General features: G+C 43.4%; 1 protein-coding gene across 2 annotated transcripts in view; it reads left to right on the forward strand.

Annotated features, from left to right (window-relative positions):
- Positions 1–19810, forward strand: part of LOC105496243 (phosphatidylinositol glycan anchor biosynthesis class U) — a 109181-nt gene that overhangs the window by 70514 nt on the left and 18857 nt on the right. Inside the window, exons 8-10 of one of the 2 annotated variants that reach the window (XM_071079477.1) lie at positions 10208–10362; positions 13218–13361; positions 17156–17280. In XM_071079477.1, the coding sequence (XP_070935578.1) occupies positions 10208–10362; positions 13218–13361; positions 17156–17280 (424 nt within the window). The remainder of the gene's footprint in view (positions 1–10207; positions 10363–13217; positions 13362–17155; positions 17281–19810) is intronic. The other variant, XM_071079478.1, reaches the window with a different exon arrangement.

Here is a 19810-nt window from a genome sequence, read left to right on the forward strand (position 1 = left end):
GTGCTTATCTTATACCACTTACCACTCACTCCTAAATCTCAAACCACACAGACCTTCTCTGTTCCTCCAGTGCGGCAAGTTCCGTCCCACCTCAGGTCCCAAACCCATGATGTCCCATCTGCCTTGAATGCGCTTCTGCTTTATAATACTTGCATACTTTAAAAGATAATAAAGACACACTGTGTTCCACTACCCTGCTTAAGTAATGTAACATTTCTAGTCCTTTGGAAGCCCTGTGAGTTCTCCTTCTACACTGCACTTCTTCCCACTACCTCAGAGGTTATGACTACCCTGAATTAGTTATTATTTGTATATTTTTACAAATATATAGTGATGGGGTTTCACCATGTTGCCCAGGCTGGTCTCAAGCTCCTGGGCTCAGGCAATCCACCCACCTCAGCCTCCCAAATTGCTGGGATTACAGGCATGAAACACCATGCCCAGCCTACCCTGAATTTTTTATTAATCATTCTTTGGCTTTTCTTGAAAGTGTTACCACATATGTTTGGCTTGCTAAACAGTGTATTAAATCTTACATTTTCCCAACATTTTGTAATGAAAAATTTCAAAGAAAAAACAAATATGAGCACTCATATACCTACAACGTACGTTCTTCCATTAATATTTCGCCATACTTGCTTTATCACATATACATCTACCCATCGGTCAGTCTTATTTTTGATACATTTTGAAGTAAATTGCAGATGTCATACATATCCTTGTAAATAATTCAGCATAAGCATCAACTGGAGTTCATTATTTATGCTCTTTTTCTTTTTAGCTAGAATTTACATACCATGAAGTGCACAAATCTTAATACAAACATCTGTGTAACCCAAACTCTTCTCAAAATACAGAAAGTTCCATGGCCGGGCACGGTGGCTCAAGCCTGTAATCCCAGCACTTTGGGAGGCCGAGATGGGCGGATCACGAGGTCAGGAGATCGAGACCATCTTGGCTAACACGGTGAAACCCCGTCTCTACTAAAAAATACAAAAAAACTAGCTGGGCGAGGCGGCGGACAACTGTAGTCCCAGCTACTCGGGAGGCTGAGGCAGGAGAATGGCGTCAACCCGGGAGGCGGAGCTTGCAGTGAGCTGAGATCCGGCCACTGCAGTCCAGCCTGGGTGACAGAGCGAGACTCCATCTCAAAAAAAAAAAAAAAAAAAAAAATACAGAAAGTTCCCTCGGGCCCTTTCCCCATCAATTCCCACTCCTATTCCCTTGGACACAACTGTTCTGAATATTGTTTTAATCATAGCTTAGTTTGGCGTATTCTAAAACATCATATAAATGGAATGAAATAATAGGATTATTTTGTATAAGGCCTCCTTCAACCAACTTGTTTTTGAGAGTTATCCATGTTGTTGCATGCATTCCTTTTATTGCTGGGTGGTGTTTTTGTGTGTGCAACATTTTGTTTACCCATTCTCCTATTGATGGAAACTTGGCCCATTTCCAGTTTTTGTCTGATATAAATAGACTACTATGAACATTCTGGTATAAGTCTTTTTGTGGACTTACGTTTTTGTTTCTCTTGAGCAGTACCTAGCAGTAGAATTACTGGGACATTAGGCAAGTGTATGTTTTGCTTTGCTAGAATCTACTAGACAGATTTTCGAAGTTTTTGCACCATTTTACACCCCCCCAACCAAATATGAGATTCTAGTTGCCACACATCTTCACCACCATTTGATGGTATCTGTCTTTTTCATGTTGGCAGTTCTAGCGGTATATCATTGTGAAGTTCTGCTTGTTGTTATTTTGTTTTGTTTTTGAGAATTCAAACTTGTATTTGACTAATAAGATATCTTTAAAACTTAGAACATAAAAATTGACACACCTAGAAGAAATTGATACATCAACCATCGTAATTAGTTTTAACAAATCTCTCAAAGTAAGATTAAACAAATCTCTCAAAGTAAGATTAAACAGCCAAAATATTTAATAATTATATAAATGATTTGAACATCACAATAACAAGCTTGATTTAATGAAGATTAGAGGCAAAGGGCTGATTTTTTTTTAAAACTGGACTTGTAAAACACTCTAATTTTTAAAATTGCATGTTTATTTTTTTAACCAACTGTGTAACAGATGGTTTTATCTCCATTTTTAAAAGCTTTTTATTTTGAATTAATTTTAGACCTACAGAAAAGTTGCAAAAATAGTAGTTTCTTGTATCCCTCACTCCACTTCCGCTAATGTTAACATTTTACGTAACCATACTACAGTTATCAAGAACAAAAAATTAACATTTATGCAACATTATTAACTAAACAACAGACCTTATTAGAATTTTGCTTTTTCTACTGAGGCAATTTTTGTTTGTTTCAGGATCATATTTAGGTCCCACATTGCATTTGGTGGTTTTATCTCCTTAGTCTCTCGTAGTCTGAGACAGTTCCTCAGTCTTCACTTGTCATTCATGACTTGTGAAGTTATTTTCGTCAAATGTACCTCACTTTAGATTGTCATCGTTTTCTCATGACTGGTCTGAAGTTACATGTTTTTGGCAAAAATGCATATTGTGTCCTCAGTGCACTGTACCGAGGGGTTCATGATATTGCCATATCTTCTGAATGGTAATGTTTACCTTGATCACTTGGTGACATTAGTGTCTGCCAGGCTTCTCCACTGTAAGGTTTTTTTTGGTTTTGTTTTGTTTTGTTTTTGAGACAGGGTCTCGCTCCGTCGTGCGACTGGGTTCAGGCAGTCCTCTTGCCTCAGCCTGCCAAGTAGTTTAGATTACAGGCAAGCACTACCACGCCCAGCTAATTTTTGTATTTTTAGTTGGCCAGGCTGGTATTGAACTCTTGACTTCAAGTGATCCACCCACCTTGGCCTCCCAAAGTGCTGGGATTAAGGCATGAGCCACTGTGCCTGGCCTGTTTTTCATTATTACTTAGATTAGTTCTTTTCTTACACCATGTAACCCTTCAGTGTGGTTGTGTTATTAATTTGTAATATAGTTAGGTTCATTTGTTAGTATTTATATTCATTTTGGATTCTCCCCACATATTGGTTGATTTTAATTGTTTATTTGGGGAGGGGGTAAGTGAAGGGAATGTAAGATATTACTGTGGTTCTAAGAGTCAGCTGTACAAAAAGACAGAGCAGTATTATTCTGTCATCATTCCTGCTATCCTGTTCTTCTAGTCCTTCCCCTCTCACCCTAGGTAATTACAGTCTTCCCTTGGTATTTGTAGTGGATTGATTCCAGGACCTCCTGCGGGTACCAAAATCTCAGGATGTTCAAGTCCCTAATACAAAATGGTACAGTATTTGCATAAAACCTAGGCATATCCTCTCCTATGCTTTAAGTCATCTCCAGATTACTTGTAATAATACAATGTAAATAGTTCTTACACTATATTGTTCAGGGAATAATGACAAGAAAAACATCTCTACAAGTTCAGTACAGACACAATTTTTTTTGGAACATTTCCTATCCTTAGTTGATTGAACACATAGATGTGGAACCCATGGATATGGAGGGCTGTCTTCTCTTTAGTTTCTGGCTTATCTTTCCTGTACTCCTTTCATACCAGTGAATAGATACATGTATACATGTATATTTTCTTATGTCCCTTTATGTATTTATTTATTTATTTAGAGACGGAGTTTTGCTTTTGTCACTCAGGCTGGAGTGCAGTGGCGTGATCTTGGCTCACTGCAACCTCTACCTCCTGGGTTCAAGTGATTCTCCTGCCCCAGCCTCCCGGGTAGCTGGGATTACAGGCGCCCGCCACCACGCCAGTTAATTTTGGTATTTTTAGTAGAGATGGAGTTTCAACATGTTGATCAGGCAGGTCTCGAACTGCTGACATCAGGTGATTTGCCTGCCTCTTATATGCCTTTCTTATATGAAGGGTAGCATACTGTAGATACCCTTTTGTGCTTTCCTTTTTCTCACTTAACATTATTTTCTGGAATTTCCTCCGTATCAGTATAGATAGAATAGAGATTATCCTCATTCTTTTTTACAGCTGTGTAGTACTCCATTGTGTGAATATACCACAGTTTATTCAGCCTCTCTCCAGTGTATGGGAATTTAGATTGCTTACAATATTTTGCAATTACAAGTAATGTTTCAGTGAGTAACCTTGTCTATGCATATTTTCATTTTGTTGGAGGTATATTTTCAACATAGATTTCTAGAAAGTGGAATTATTGAAGTATGTATGTAGTTTTGTTTTGTTTTGATTTTTTGAGACATGGTCTCACTCTGCAGCCCAGGCTGGAGTGCAGTGGCATGATCACGGCTCACTGAAGCCTCAACCTCCTGGGCTCAAGTGATCTTCTCACTTCAGCCTCCCTGGTAGCTGGGACTATAGGTGTGCACCACCACATGTGGCCAATTTTTGTATTTTTTGTTGAGACAGGGTTTTGCCATGTTGCCCAGGCTGGTCTCGAACTCCTGGACTCAAGTGATCCACCTGCCTCAGCCTCCCAAAGTGCTGGGATAACAGGCATGAGCCACCATACCTGGTGTTTTTTGTTTGTTTGAGACAGGGTCTCTCGCTCAGTCCCCCAGGCTGGAGTGCAGTGGCACAATCACGGTTGAGCTTTTTTCTACATCAAAGTTAAAGACAAGTTCACCATGTTTTTTTCTAGTACAGTGCTTTATCATTTCATTTAAAATACATATTTGGATCCCTAAGCTATTTGGAGTTTATTCTTGTGAATGGTGTGAGAGATAGGTCTAATTTAACCTTTTCCAAATGGTTACCTAGTTGTCCTAGCATCATTGATTAAAAAGTCAATTTTTATCATAGTGATATGCCACCACTGTCGTATACTAAATTGCCGTATGTATTTGGACTTCCTGTTTTATTCTACTAGTCTTCTCTATTAATGAGTCAATATTGTGCTGTTTTAATTATAGAGGTTTTATATTTCAGTGTCTGATAAGGCTAGTCCCCCTTCATGATTTTTTTATCAATGTTTTCTTAGCTATTCTTGCATGTTTGTTTTTCCACATGAACTTTTTATCCACATGAAGTGGCTTGGTGGCTTTTTTTTTTTTTTTTCCTTTAAGACAGAGTCTCTTGCCCAGGCTGGAGTGCAGTGGCACAATTTTGGCTGCAACCTCCACTTCCTGGGTTCAAGCTATCCTCCCACTTCAGCCTCTGGAGTAGCTGGGACTACAGACATGTGCCACCATGCACTACTAATTTTTGTATTTTTTGTAGAGATGGGGTTTTGCCATGTTGCTCAGGCTGGTCTTGAACTCCTGAGCTCAAGTTATCCACCCTCCTCTGATTCCCAAAGTGCCGGGATTATAGACATGAGCCGTTGCACCTGGGCCAATTTTCTATTTTCTTGTGAATTAGTTTTTTCTAATTTTTTATTTCATGGCTTCAGAAAAATTGAATGAGTACTATAATAAATACCTTTTTAAAGATTCTTCAGTTATCATTTTGCCATATTATGTATATCTATGTAAGTATATTGATTTTTCTTTTTTCACCTGAATTACTTGCTTCGAAATTACAGACAAGATGCATCAACCCTAATTCAGCAGGTAACTCTTAAGAACTAGGCATTCTCTGTATAACCATGATACTGTTATCACCGCTAGAAATTGTTTTTTTTTTTTTTTTTTTTTGAGATGGAGTCTCCCTCTGTCGCCCAGGCTGGAGTGCAGTGGCCGGATCTCAGCTCACTGCAAGCTCCGCCTCCCGGGTTCACGCCATTCTCCTGCCTCAGCCTCCCGAGTAGCTGGGACTACAGGCGTCACCTCGCCCGGCTAGTTTTTTTGTATTTTTTAGTAGAGACGGGGTTTCACCATGTTAGCCAGGATGGTCTCGATCTCCTGACCTCGTGATCCGCCCGTCTCGGCCTCCCAAAGTGCTGGGATTACAGGCTTGAGCCACCGCGCCCAGCCACACCGCTAGAAATTTAACCTTGATAGAATAATATTATCCAATATATTCTCTCCAAATTTAAATTCCCCAATTTATATGTGACCTTTATAGGATTTGGGGGAAGGAATGGGATTCAGGATGTTTTACATTTCATTGTCATGTCCTTTGATCTCCACCTCTTTTTAGTTACACAGGCATTTTTAATAAATTACTTAAATTATTTATAGTTTTCATAGAATGTTTCCATTTCACCTTTTTTTAAAATACATTGGCATAAGTTTTAAAATATTTTCTTCTCCCTGATAGAACTATAGTTATGCCCTCTTTTACATTCCTAATGTTGTTTATTTGCTCGTCTCTCTTTTTTTCTTAATTATTCTTATTAGAAACCCATCGGCCGGGCGCGGTGGCTCAAGCCTGTAATCCCAGCACTTTGGGAGGCTGAGGCGGGCGGATCACGAGGTCAGGAGATCGAGACTATCCTGGCTAACATGGTGAAACCCCGTCTTTACTAAAAATACAAAAAACTAGCCGGGCGTGGTGGCGGGCGCCTGTAGTCTCAGCTACTTGGGAGGCTGAGGCGGGAGAATGGCGTGAACCCGGGAGGCGGAGCTTGCAGTGAGCCGAGATCACGCCACTGCACTCCAGCCTGGGAGACACAGCGAGACTCCGTCTCAAAAAAAATAAATAAATAAATAAATAAGAAACCCATCAACATGAGTCATTTCTAAGAACTAGATTTGGTCTTGTTGATTCCTTATATTGTATCTTTATTTTCTATTTTAACAAATTCTGCTCTTACCCTTATTATTTTCTTACTTCTTTTGGGGTCTATTCTGTTGTTCTAATATCTTAAAATGGGTGTTTAGCTTATTTATTTTCAATTTTTCTTCTATTCCAAAGTAAATTTCTAAGGATGTACTTTTCCCTGAGAGTATTGTTTTATCTACATTACACAAATAGTGATGTGGGGTATTTTCTGACATAATCGTTTCTTTTTGACTCCTAGGTTATTTGGATAAGTGTTTTAATTTTCTATAATACAATTCAAGAGATTTATTGTACAACATGGTGACTATAGTTAACAATATATTGTATACTTGAAAATTACTAAGAAAATAGATGTTAAGTGTTCTCACAACAAATAGGTGATACGTATGTGAGGTCAGCAAGTTTTTTTCTAATTTAGGTTATCTTTTCATTAATAATTTCTATTAATTGTATTATGGTCAGAGATTGGAGTCTGTATGATAAAGATTCCTTGAAGTCAATATGGGTTTATGGCCTGATTTAAGTATGTGATGTTTTTATCAATACCCCCAAAATGCTGGAAATGAATGTGAATTACTTAGTTATTAGGTGCCCTATTCTATATAAGTATGATTTATAAGATCTTATGAGATTAAACTTATGAAATGTGCTTCATTTTTTTTACTTGATTACTGATTTGTCTGCTTGATCTATCAGTTATGCATTGATGATGGATTTGTTTATTTTTCCTTTGTAGCTTAATCCACTTTTGTTTTATATATTTTGAGACTGTTACATTCAAATTTAGAACTGTTATTTATTTATTTACTTTTATTTATTTATTTATTTATTTTGAGACGGAGTCTCGCTCTGTCGCCCAGGCTGGAGTGCAGTGGCCAGATCTCAGCTCACTGCAACCTCCGCCTCCCGGGTTGACGCCATTCTCCTGCCTCAGCCTCCCGAGTAGCTGGGACTACAGGTGCCCGCCACCTCACCCGGCTAGTTTTTTGTATTTTTTAGTAGAGACGGGGTTTCCCCGTGTTAGCCAGGATGGTCTCGATCTTCTGACCTCGGGATCCGCCCGTCTTGGCCTCCCAAAGTGCTGGGATTGCAGGCTTGAGCCACCGCGCCCGGCCCAAATTTAGAACTGTTATATTTTTCCAGTGAATGGAACCTTTTATTGTTATTGGACTATTTTTATCTCTGCAATACTTTATTTTTTTCCCCCCTCTCTTTTTCTCTTTTTTTGGCGACAGAGTCTCGCTCTGTCGCCCAGGCTGAAGTGCAGTGGCACGATCTCGGCTCACTGCAGGCTCCACCTCCTGGGTTCACGCCATTCTTCTGCCTCAGCCTCCTGAGTAGCTGGGACTACAGGCGCCCGCCACCACACCCAGCTAATTTTTGTATTTTTAGTAGAGACGGGGTTTCACCGTGTTAGCCAGGATGGTCTTGATCTGACCTTATGATCCGCCTACCTCAGCCTCCTAAAGTACTGGGATTACAGGCGTGAGCCACCGTACCCGGCCTCTATGTCTTATATTTTAAGGTATAGCTCTTGTAAATAGCATGTAGCTGCATAACTGATTTTTTTCCTAACAACATGATTTTTTAATTTAATTTTATTTTATTTTAGAGACAGAGTCTCGCTTGTTGTCCTGTTGTCCAGGCTGGAGTGCAGTGGTGCGATCTTGGCTCACTACAGCCTCTGCATCCTGGGTTCAAGCGATTCTCATGCCTTAGTCTCCTGAGTAGCTGGGACTACAGGCGGACACCACCACACCCAGCTAATTTTTGTACTTTCATTAGAGACGGGGTTTTGATATGTTGGCCAGACTGGTCTTGAGCTCCTGGCTTCAGGTGATCTTCCCACCTCGGCCTCCCAAAGTGCTGGGGTTACAGGTATGAGCCACCGTGCCCAGTCCCTGATAACATGATTTTTAGTTATACGGATTTTTCATTTGAATTGATTGTGATTTGTTTAAATTCATTTCTGTTGTCTCACATACTGGGGTGTTTTTTTTGTTTTTTGGTAATTCTTATTTTCCTTTTTCTTATAACAAGTCCTGAATTATTTCTCTTCCCCCAGCATCCTTTTTTTTTTTTTTTTTTTTTTGAGGAAAACATTTTTAAGAGAGGAAAAATGGAAAAATACAGAAAATGTATAATAATAGCCATATGTCTACTGCCCAAACTAAACAGATACTAAGATTTTTGCTATATTGTTTCATATTTGCTGTTGTCATACTTAATAAAGTATGTGAGGCCAGGCACAGTAGCCCATGCCTGTAATCCCAACACTTTGGGAGGCCAAGGCAGGTAGATCACCTGAGTTCAGGAGTTCGAGACCAGCCTGGCCAATATGGTAAAACTCCATCTCTACTAAAACTACAAAAATTAGCTGGGTGTGGTGGTGGGTGCCTGTAGTCCCAGCTACTCGGGAGGCTGAGGCAGGAGAATCACTTGAACCTGGGAGGTGGAGGCTGCAGTGAGCCAAGATCGCACCGTTGCATTCCAGCCAGGGCAACAAGAGCAAAACTCCATCTCAAAAAAAAAAGGCTAGGTGCAGTGGCTCACGCCTGTAATCCCAGCACTTTGGGAGGCTAAGGTGGGCGGATCACGAGGTCAAGAGATGGAGACCATCCTGGCCAACATGTTGAAACCTCGTCTCTACTAAAAATACAAAAATTAACTGGGCATGGTGGCGCGCACCTGTAGTCCCAGCTTCTCGGGAGGCTAAGGCAGGAGAATCGCTTGAACCTGGAGGCGGAGGTTGCAGTGAGCTGAGATCATGCCACTGTACTCCACCTTGGCAACAGAGCAAGACTCTGTCTCCAAAAAAAAAAAAAGCAGATAAAGTTGAAGTTTTTTTGTTTTTTTTAACCTAAATTTGGGGTTCTTTTTAAGTCTTTTTTACTTGTTTATTTATTTTCACTTTGCATATGAATGCCAGGTTATATGAAGTTTCTTAGGTTCCAATTATATTTTCCTCTCTCCTTCCCAGGAGGCTAATGCTATCACCACTTTAGTGTATGTCCTTCTAATCTATGTTTTATGAAACTTTTACAGGGGTGTGTGTGTGCGTGTGTGTAAATAATAGTATTATTTGGTATAATCTCAGAACACATAAGTATTTTCATATAATATGGCTTGTTTAGCAATTTTCTATTATAACTAACCTCATATCTTTTAGATCTAGTCATGTTGACATTTATAGATACAATGTATTCATTTAACCTTGCAAATAGTATACCATGTGTCAATATACCACAATTTATTTGTTCCTCTATTGAAGGATTTTTTTTAATGTTCCAAACAATGGTGGAATGAATATTCCTCCATTTGTATCTTCTGCAACGTGGCTCCAGGATACATACCTAGAAATGGTGTTACTAGGTCTGATATCAGAGGATGCACCCATAATACCTTTTTTAACACTTACATCCTTCTTATTTAATTAAAGACCAAAGAAAAATTATAAACCTGTGTATCATAGCATGGTTTTGCAGGAGGGATCTTTAAGTATAAGCTAATAGCTGCCCTCTGTTGTTTATATCCCTAAGTTTATATCACTTTGCCTTCTCTCCTAGCGGCAGTACATACCTGTGAAAATGAAGAGCAAGGCCTTCTGGATCTTTTCTTGGGAGTATGCCATGATGTATGTGGGAAGCCTAGTGGTAATCGTTTGCCTCTCCTTCTTCCTTCTCAGCTCTTGGGATTTCATCCCCGCAGTCTATGGCTTTATGTAAGTAATGACCACATTAGAAAATTCTAGAAGCTGTGGGGAAAAGGGAACCCTTGTATACCATTGTCGGGAATGTAAATTAGTACAGCTATTATGGAAAACTGTATCAGCATTCCTCAAACAACTAAAAATAGAATTACCATTTGATCCAGCAGTCCCACTTCTGGCTACTTAAAGGATTTTTTTTCTTTTTTTTGAGACAGGGTGTCACTCTGTCGCCCAGGCTGGAGTACAGTGGGGCCATCTCTGCTCCCTGCAGCCTCTACTTCCTGGTTTCAAGTGATTCTTCTGCCTCAGCTCCCCGAGTAGCTGGGACTACAGGCATGCACCACCACGCTCGGCTAATTTTTGTATTTTTAGTACAGACAGGGTTTCACCATGTTAGCCAGGCTGGTCTCAATGATCCACCTGCCTTAGCCTCCCAAAGTGCTGGGATTACAGGCAACTCAAAGTTTTTGAAATCAGTTTGTTGAAGACTTGTCTGCACTCTCATGTTCATTGCAGCATTATTAATAATAGCCAAGTTATGGAATCAATCTAAATGTCCATCAACAAACAAATGGATAAAGAAAATTTGGTATATATACACAGGGGAATACTATTCAGTCTTTAAAAAGGAAATTCTGTCATTTATGACAGTAGTAGGGATGGAATTGGAGAATATTATGCTAAGTGGAATGAGCTAGGCACAGAAAGAGAAGTACCACATGTGTTCTCACTTATATGTGGACTCTAAAACAATTACACTCATAGAAGCAGAGAGTAGAAGGGTGGTTACAGATGCCGGGGGTGGGAGAATGGGGAGATAATAGTCAAAGGGGTACAAAATCTCAGGAGGAATATGTTTTTTTTTCTTTTCTTGAGTTCTACCACAGCATGGTGAATATAGTTAATAATACAGTATTGTACATACCAAAATTGCTGAGAGTAAATTTCAATTGTTCCCACCACAATGTTTAATATTTGAGGTGATAGAAATGTTAACTAGCTAGATTTAATTATTCTACATTGTATTCAGAAATCATAATATCACGTAAAATCACCCGTAAATTAGTACAACTATATATCGTCAGGTAAAACCGCCCCACAAAACTCTGGAAGCTAATTTGGTTTTCATAGCTCTAGCTGGACTCGGGGTGAGTGACCACAGGAAGCGTTTGTATTAAATAGCAGCGGTTCTCAAACCTTAAGGTGCATCAGAATCACCTGCAGGACTTGTTAAAACCCAGATTGCTGGGCCGACCCTCAGAGGTTCTGATTAAGTAGATGTTGGGGAGGGATCAAGAATTTGCATTTCTCCAGTTTCCAGGTGATGCCGATGCTGTTGGCCTGCTGGTTTAGGGAACACACTTTGAGAACCTGTACTCCAAAGCACACCTTTGATACAGTGGGATTAACCCAGTATGCCTAGTGTTCCATTATTGGAACGCTAAGCTTGTGGGAATTATTTACGTCCTGCTGCTCAAGGTCATCGCCAAGGTCTGATTTTTCACACACAAAAAAATTTGCAACCTCCAGCTTAAGTGTTAAAGAGCACTCCCTGGGAACATCTAAAGCAAATACCAGCCTCTAACTGGGAGGTTTGGGCTCAATTCCAAACAGAAATGGGTGTGTTCCTCTACTGCAAGAGGGCCTCTGACGGTTTCAAAATAATGCCACCTGCCACACGTCAAACCTTGAGAGAAAAATCACATGGGCTTGAGTATTGCAGGCTTGCCTGAGCGTGTATTCATGAATTCTATAAACATTTCCGAATGCCCTGTGTGTGCCAGGCTCTGCGTGGGTGTCGAAGACTTGGTTGCTCCTAAGCTTTGAGGAGCTCACAGCCCAATGGGTGACAGACTCTTAAACCTGTGCAGGTGGGGAAGGGATCTGGAGCGGCAGAACTCCCATTTGGGATTCTGGACTGCTTGTTTGTGTTGAATCCTGGCTGAGCATAACCATGACTTGGTAACTCCAGCTCTTCATGCTCTGCCTTAGATAGGAGTTGTGATGCCAGGTGAAGAGTTCTTTCTGCTGGCCACGGAGCGTTCTTTACCTCATTTCACGGAAAAGGAGGTATAGTTACAGCAACAGGAAAAACTTAACCTGGGCGGAGGCCTCAGTCAGGGAAATCTGACCAAGAGCCATCGCCCGTCTCTCCCTCTGTGTGCCCTATTTGTTGTCTTTTTTAAATTGTGTATTGAGATCGGTTTCAACTTCATATTTTTTTAAATCAAAAATGTAAACTTTAGAAGAGCCAGAATTGCAGTAAAATATTTGTCTGATTTAACTGGACAAAAAGTTTTCCAGTTAAACTTTAATTTCTCAGTTAAGACTGGGACCCCGGGATCTTAGCCAGAACCCACCGATTGTTCCTAAAGCCCCTAGAAGTCTCACGGCGGTCTCAGGCACTCAGTTTTCTGGCTCCTGCTGTGGGGTGTGGAGTAAGAATGGGGAGGAGCTGGATCTTTGAGCGTGGTCCTCTAGGCAGGTCTTTAGAATGCCCAAAATAGATACTGTGTTTTAAAACTCATTCCTCCTTTGTTTCAGTGCTGGGTATCTCCTGATTTTAAACTGTCTTGCGCAGTAAAAGAGGGGTGAGTTTCTTTATTCCTAGGATGAATCCCTGCCTCATTTCAGATTTGTTTGGCTTAGCTAATATTTGTTATGGGTTATCATTATATGTCTCTGCTCGTTTTTGTTAATTACCTGTATCCAGAGTACGAGGAGAACCCTTCCCATCCTGATCTCTCTAGGGAGAAAGTCATCCTTGGCTGCCCAGCAGTGACCAAGGATTTCAGGAGAAATCAAGGTCAAAGCAGACAATTTATAACTTTTGTCTTTTTTCTCTCCCTTTGTTTTCTTAATTCCAGACTTTCTGTTCCAGATCTCACTCCAAACATTGGTCTTTTCTGGTACTTCTTTGCAGAGATGTTTGAGCACTTCAGCCTCTTCTTTGTATGTGTGTTTCAGATCAACGTCTTCTTCTACACCATCCCCTTAGCCATAAAGCTAAAGTAAGTGGTGGCTGGACCTGTTGCTGCTGTGTCCACAGAGCTGTCCGAGAAGCCCCTGCCCCTAGTAGCCTTGGGGGTGGCCTTCAAATGTGGAACACCTGCTGTCAGGTTTAGAGCATCTCACCTAAGGAAACTGCCTTCAGTTGCCGCAGTTGCCAGCGCTATAGCAGGCAATAGAGTCAGTCACACGGGTGCAGGCTGCAGTGTGGGCTTTGGAGCCCCAGCATTTTCCCTGGCCTCACTCTGAGGTGCTCAAGCCCGCATTGCTGCTAAGCCCACATTGCTGCTAAGCCCACATTGCTGCTGAGCCTACTCACTGTTTTGGACTAGAGCCAGGCGGTAGCCAGGCATGGTGGTTCACACCTGTAATCCCAGTACTTCAGGAGGCTGAGCCAGGAGGGTCACTTGAGGCCAGGAGTTTGAGACCAGCCTGGACAACATAGCAAGATCCTATATCTAAAAAAATTTTTAAATTAGCCAGGTGGCAGACTGGGTGCAGTGGCTCACGCATGTAATCCCAGCACTTTGGGAGGCCAAGGCGGGTGGATCACCTGAGGTCAGGCGTTCAAGACCAGCCTGACCAATATGGTGAAACCCCATCTCTACTAAAAATACAAAAATTTGCCGGGTGTAGTGGCAGGTACCTATAGTCCCAGCTACTTGGGAAGCTGAGACAGGAGAATTGCTTGAACCCAGGAGACAGAGGTCGCAGTGAGCCGAGATTGTGCCACTGCACTCCAGCCTGGGCAACAGAGCAAGACTCCGTCTCAACAACAACAACAACAAAATTAGCCAGGTGTAGTGGTGTGCCCCTGTAGTCCCAGCTGCTTGGGAGGCTGCGGCAGGAGGATTACTTGAGCCCAGGAGTTTGAGTCTTCAGTGAGCTGCTTTTGCCACTGCACTTACACCTGGATGACAGGCAGAAGTGCATGTCTCAAAAAAAAAAAAAAAACAGGGGTTGTGGAGGGGAGTGTGTTTGGAAAAAGTGTATCTGATGGGATGTCTCCATCAACAGCCTGGTGACAGGTTGTCCACAGGGACTCTGGATGGTCTAAGTGGGAGGCTGGCCACCTGCAACTGTTTAATCTCCTGATCTGTTTCCCTCCAAAAGGTTTGTGGAGTTCTATTCTGCAGTCTAAGAGAGCTGACAGATGTTAGGCCTGCTCCGTGCCAGGCACCTTTCTAGACCCTCTGAAACATAATCATACCTAACCTAGCAACTCCTGGAGGTAGGCGTTAGATTCTTATCACTCTTAGTTTATAGTTGAGGAAATTGATGCTCAGAGAGGTGGGATGATTTTCCCAGAGTCACGCGGCTAGTAAGCAGTGGAACTGGGATTCAGACTCAGGTTTGTCTGGCTCCAGAATCTATGCTTATCCCCCTGCACCATGCCAAGCTCCTGAGAGATTGCTTGTAGTAGCCTCCGGAAATGGTTCTATTATCCTAGCTTCAGAAAAGGGAAAACAGGCACAGACAGCTACAGATACGCCTAGATGGTCCAGGGAACCTGAAAGAGAGTTTGATTTAGATTTCAAGAGCTCGAGTTCTCTGTCCTAACCTTGCTGCCATTCTCCATGGTCTGTGCACCAGTGCACATGGTTCTCATTCTGTAAAACCTCAAACGCTGATGCTTCCTTCCCATGACACAGCCTTGGCCTGGCATCTGACAGAACACCCTCCTTCCATGGCCTGGCAGGCTCCGGAACTCTGGCAGCCTTGCCCGGCTGAGCTCTCCAGCTGTCTGTGGTCCACCTTCCCTGTCCTTGTTCTGGTTAGGCCCAGCCACTGGGTGAAGAGCAGCAGAGAGCCCAGGGCACCTTTCCTCACTGGCCGTGCAGCCAGCTCTCTGGCAGCTTTTATTGTCTGCATGCAAGGCCACACATTGCTCCTGGGTAGGCAATAATGTCACCATTTTATGACCTGAGCCAGGCCCACACAGTTGTGGGGACAGAAAATATGAAGAGACCTGCTCTCCCTGCTGTCTCCTCTTCTGCCTGGGTATGAAGCTCCACCTAAGCTCTCCTGCCCCCTGCAAGATTTGTTTCCAGTGTCAGCTTTGCAGGAACAGGGCCCTTCAGGCCACCCGAGTCCCTGTGCAGCGCTGCAGGTGGCTCTAGTCTGTTTTTTTGTCATTGTGTTTTCACCGGCCTTTTCATAGAAATGTTGCCGTTGTTACCAGCTACCTGAAAAGCCCGAAGCCAGTGATTTGGATTGTGTTTAGGAAGATGTTCACACTGAGCTGTATAGCTGGACGCTTGTTAGAGGCTACAGGGCTGCACACCTTTGCCAAGCTGCGTTTCTGAGGCATTTGCTGCACAGCAGCCCTGGAGTGTTCTGGGTGTGGACATGTTTGTCTGCACATCTCAGATTCAGATTCACACCCATTGAGTCACCCTGACCTTTGACCTGCAAGACAAAAAGGTCATTAATCTCTGAAGAAAACTTCATGGGCTAGGCATCCAGGTACTGTGCAGAAGTAGGCCACACGCATGTGGTTGAAGCGTAGCAGAGGAGGGTATAGATCCAGCCTCTTCCTGTTGGCTTCCCTTTAGCACTTGGTCAGCTCTCGGAGGGGCACTGAGATTGAGCTCTGTCCCCCCATCCTCTCCTGACCAGAGCTTCAGAGTGTGATCAGCACTCAAGAGAACAGTATTGGGCGTGATTAAGAGCTCTGGAGACAGACAACTCCATCGCTTACTAACCTACTCAGTCAATGCACTTCTCTGAATCTGTTTCCTCATCTGTGAAGTACAGGTGAGAGGATTGCCTACTTTTTTTTTCTTTTTGAGATAAGGTCTCACACTCTGTCATCCAGGCTGGAGTGCGGTGGTTGATCACGGCTCACTGCAGCCTCAACCTCCTGGTGCCAGCAACCCACCTCAGCCTCCTGAATAGCTGAGATTACAGCCATGCGCCACCGCACCCGGCTAATTTTTTAATTTTTTGTAGAGATGGGGTTTCACTATGTTGCCTAGGCTGGTCTCAAACTCCTGGGCTCAAGCCATCCTCCCGCCTCAGCCTCCTAGGCCTCCCGAAGCGCTGGGATTACAGATGTGAGTCACTGCACCCGGCCCAGGATTGCCTGCCTTGAGGGGCAGTTGAGGTATGGTGAGGATCATGTAAGAGGATGCAGGAAAAGGACCTCACACAGAGGGAGTTCAGGAGAGGATACCCATTGCTATCACTTATTATTAGGTTAAAATAATAATTGAAACTGCTATTAGTTTAAGTTAACAAGAATAGTCCCAGCCCTTAAGAACTGAAAAGCTCTCTGCAGTTCTCAGTTCTCTTCCTGGAAAGAAGTTCATTGCACTGTGGGTCTGTAGACCCTGCTGACCATGTTGTCAGAGAAAAAAGGCATCAGCAAGGAGGCACTTCCTGCCTTGCATCCAGTTGTCAGAGGGGCCTCTGGCAAGGGAGGCTGCCTAATTACCCTGCCAAGCAGTCATTTAAGCCCAGTCATAAAGAATGCTGACTTCATTTGTTTTCTTCCTCCGTGGCTCCTGGGGGAAGGCCCAGAGCTGGTAGAGGCAGAGGGGGGCTGTTGATGGGAAATGTCTCTGTGGGCTGTTTCCCTAGTGGTTGCCAGGCCCTTCTCACCATCTCTGGGTATTTCTAGGTCCCTGTAGTTTTCTGCTCTGCTGCTGGGGCCTGGCCCATGTCTTGTGGATAGCAGAGCTAGCCCCTTCCTGAAGTCCCCTGAGGATTATTTTTGGTTCAAAGGATGGAGTCAGGAGTCTCTAGGGTAGGTCCCTGACTTACCTCTCTCTCTGTTTCCCTTGCCCTGCCCCAGGGAGCACCCCATCTTCTTCATGTTTATCCAGATCGCTATCATCGCCATCTTTAAGTCCTACCCAACAGTGGGGGACGTGGCGCTCTACATGGCCTTCTTCCCCGTGTGGAACCATCTCTACAGATGTGAGTACTCCCGCCTCTGCCAGAGATTTGTGTCAGCCTGGCCCTGGGTGAGACTGCTGCAGGGAAAAGGAATTCATAGGCATTTACCAGGCACCTGTGGTGCTGGCAGCACTAGGAGAGGAGCAGAGGCATGAGGCACAGTATCTGCTTCTAGGTGCTGCGGACTTGTGATGATAAAAATAATTGCCATTTATTGAGCACTTATTGTGTACCTGGCCACTGGGGCTCTCACAGTGTTACGTGCATTAATTAGCTCATTTGATCTTCACACCAGTCTTTGAGGTAAGTATCTACATTTTGCAGATGAGAAAACTGAGGTACAGAAAGATAGAGCCAGTCATTCAAAGTCATGTGACTTCTAATTAGAAGAGCTGGGATTGGAATCCAGATCTGTGAACCCCTACCCAGTGCTGTCCAGCAGGGCTTTATGATGATGGAAATGTCCTCTGTCTGCACAGTTCAATAGGGCAGCCACTTGTATGCCTGAGAACCTGAATTTTTAATTTAAATTTCAGAAACCACATGTAGCTAGGCTACCATACTAGACAGCAGAACTCTATATCCTGGGCTTCGAACCATTCCCCAGCGCTGCACCCAAAGGTTACTACAAGGCAGAGGGGCAATGTTAGACTTCCCTGCCCACTGTGACAACCCCTCTAAGCTCTAATCATCCCCTCCTCAGAGGTGGCTTAGTGGTGACCTGTCTGTGCTGCCTAGGCCCCCAGTGCTCTTAACCCCCTATCGTGGGTTCTTTTCAGTGTTTGGGGGCTCCCTCAGGGTAGATATCACAACTCATTCACTTTGTATCTGCAGCACTCAGGACTGAAGCTGACACACAGAAGACTTTGCAAACATTTGTGGAGTGGGTTTTAAACCTCCCCAGTCAAAAGGCGGTGTCAGTGGCCCAGCACCACCTGATTCTCTAAATGAGGCATGGAAGGGAGCTGTTGAACTTTCCTTCCTGCTGTGGGTGTCCAGCAAGGTGTCAAGAATGAACTAGGGAGTGCAGGCTTCAGAGGAAGTGAGTCTTTGTTGTTGTTTTGGGTGTTAACCAGGAAGTGAAACTGACCAGCTGTGGGAAGCAGCTTGCCTATAGGAGTGTGCCTCTGAGTGAAGGTAAACAGTGGTGTGGGCAGCTGAGCCAGGGCTGCTCCTGCAGGTGATGGCCTGGTGGGGCCATGACCCATCTGGCCTGACTGGGAGGAGGAAGCAGTGTCTTCTGCAGTGACATCGTCTCTCCTCAGACAAGAGTCACCCAGTCTAGCAGGTTGAGAGTCAGCTTGGGGCCCCTGGGCAGAGTGACCAGTGACAAATCATGAGACCACCAAAACGTGGACACGCCTCAGTTTGTGACAGTGGATTTCAAGAATGTAGAATGGATTTTTGTGGTTGCCCATCCCACACTGGGCACATTCTCTCCCTCAGTGACTGTCTTTCTTCCCATTTGCTGAGCAGTCTGGAGACTCACTTGACTCTGAATCCTGCCATTCCCATTACGAGCCCCACGTGTTCTCAGGCACATCATTTAACCTTTCTGAGCCTCTGATTTTTCCATCAATCAAAGAGAATAACTTTCATGAGTGTGTTAAGTTTGAGAAGGAATATCTGTAAATAGCACTGCAGTTAGTATCGTGGGTATTAATTATGCAGGGGAGTCTCTCACATAGTTCCGTGATCGGAGCTTTGGGCTTGGTAGTCAGAGTCATTAGAATAAACATATTTTTCAAGACTCGAATAAACTATTTTATGCCCTCTGGGGTAAGGAGGCACAAAGAAGAAGGATGGGGTTTCCAGAAACCTGAATGATCTAATAGTTGCTTTTGCTGGCCGGCTGGGCACACAGTCTGCAGGTTCAGGTTGGCTGAAGATCCTGCAAAGAACAGGAGCTGTCTGCCTTTGCTTCACTGCTCCTGCAGCAGGGAATACACGTGCTTGGAGAACCTGCTTGGGGTTTGACAACTGTGAATCATTAGCCAGGAGCAGCATCAGCCCTGGTCCTTGGGACCTATGAGTGGGATGTATGTGTTGAGATGTGTTTAAGCCTATGTTGAATATATTTAATGTGGCTAGGAATCCCGTTTAAACATTAGTTGTCAGTGCTAACATGCGTGCTCCCACATTCACCTTTCTGTTTTCCTGTACAGTAGAGAGGAGAAAAGGAATGTGGCCCCTCCCTGAGTGTAGGCCCCAGACACTGGGTTCTCTGGAGCTTGGATGAGTCATACAGACGCACAATTGTGGTGTTAGGGAACAGCCTGCTGGCAGAGCCCATGCCAGCCTGCACAGTCCAGCAGAAGGAGCCAGTTACCAAGGGGCTGGATTTGTGTGTTTGTTTTGTTTTTATTACTATTGTATAGTGATGAAAGAATGTTGATAGATATAAAGAATCATGATAAAATATATTCCCACATGTTTTGGCACCTCGTTTAAGAAAGGGAATATCACCATGGCCTTTGAAGTCCCCATCCCCTCCATTCCCCTTCTCATGGGACTGGATTTTTCAGGTGAGATTTTCTTTCTGAATGCCTGA

Source organism: Macaca nemestrina, chromosome 15 (assembly GCF_043159975.1).
Source record: "Macaca nemestrina isolate mMacNem1 chromosome 15, mMacNem.hap1, whole genome shotgun sequence".
Classification (NCBI taxonomy): domain Eukaryota; kingdom Metazoa; phylum Chordata; class Mammalia; order Primates; family Cercopithecidae; genus Macaca; species Macaca nemestrina.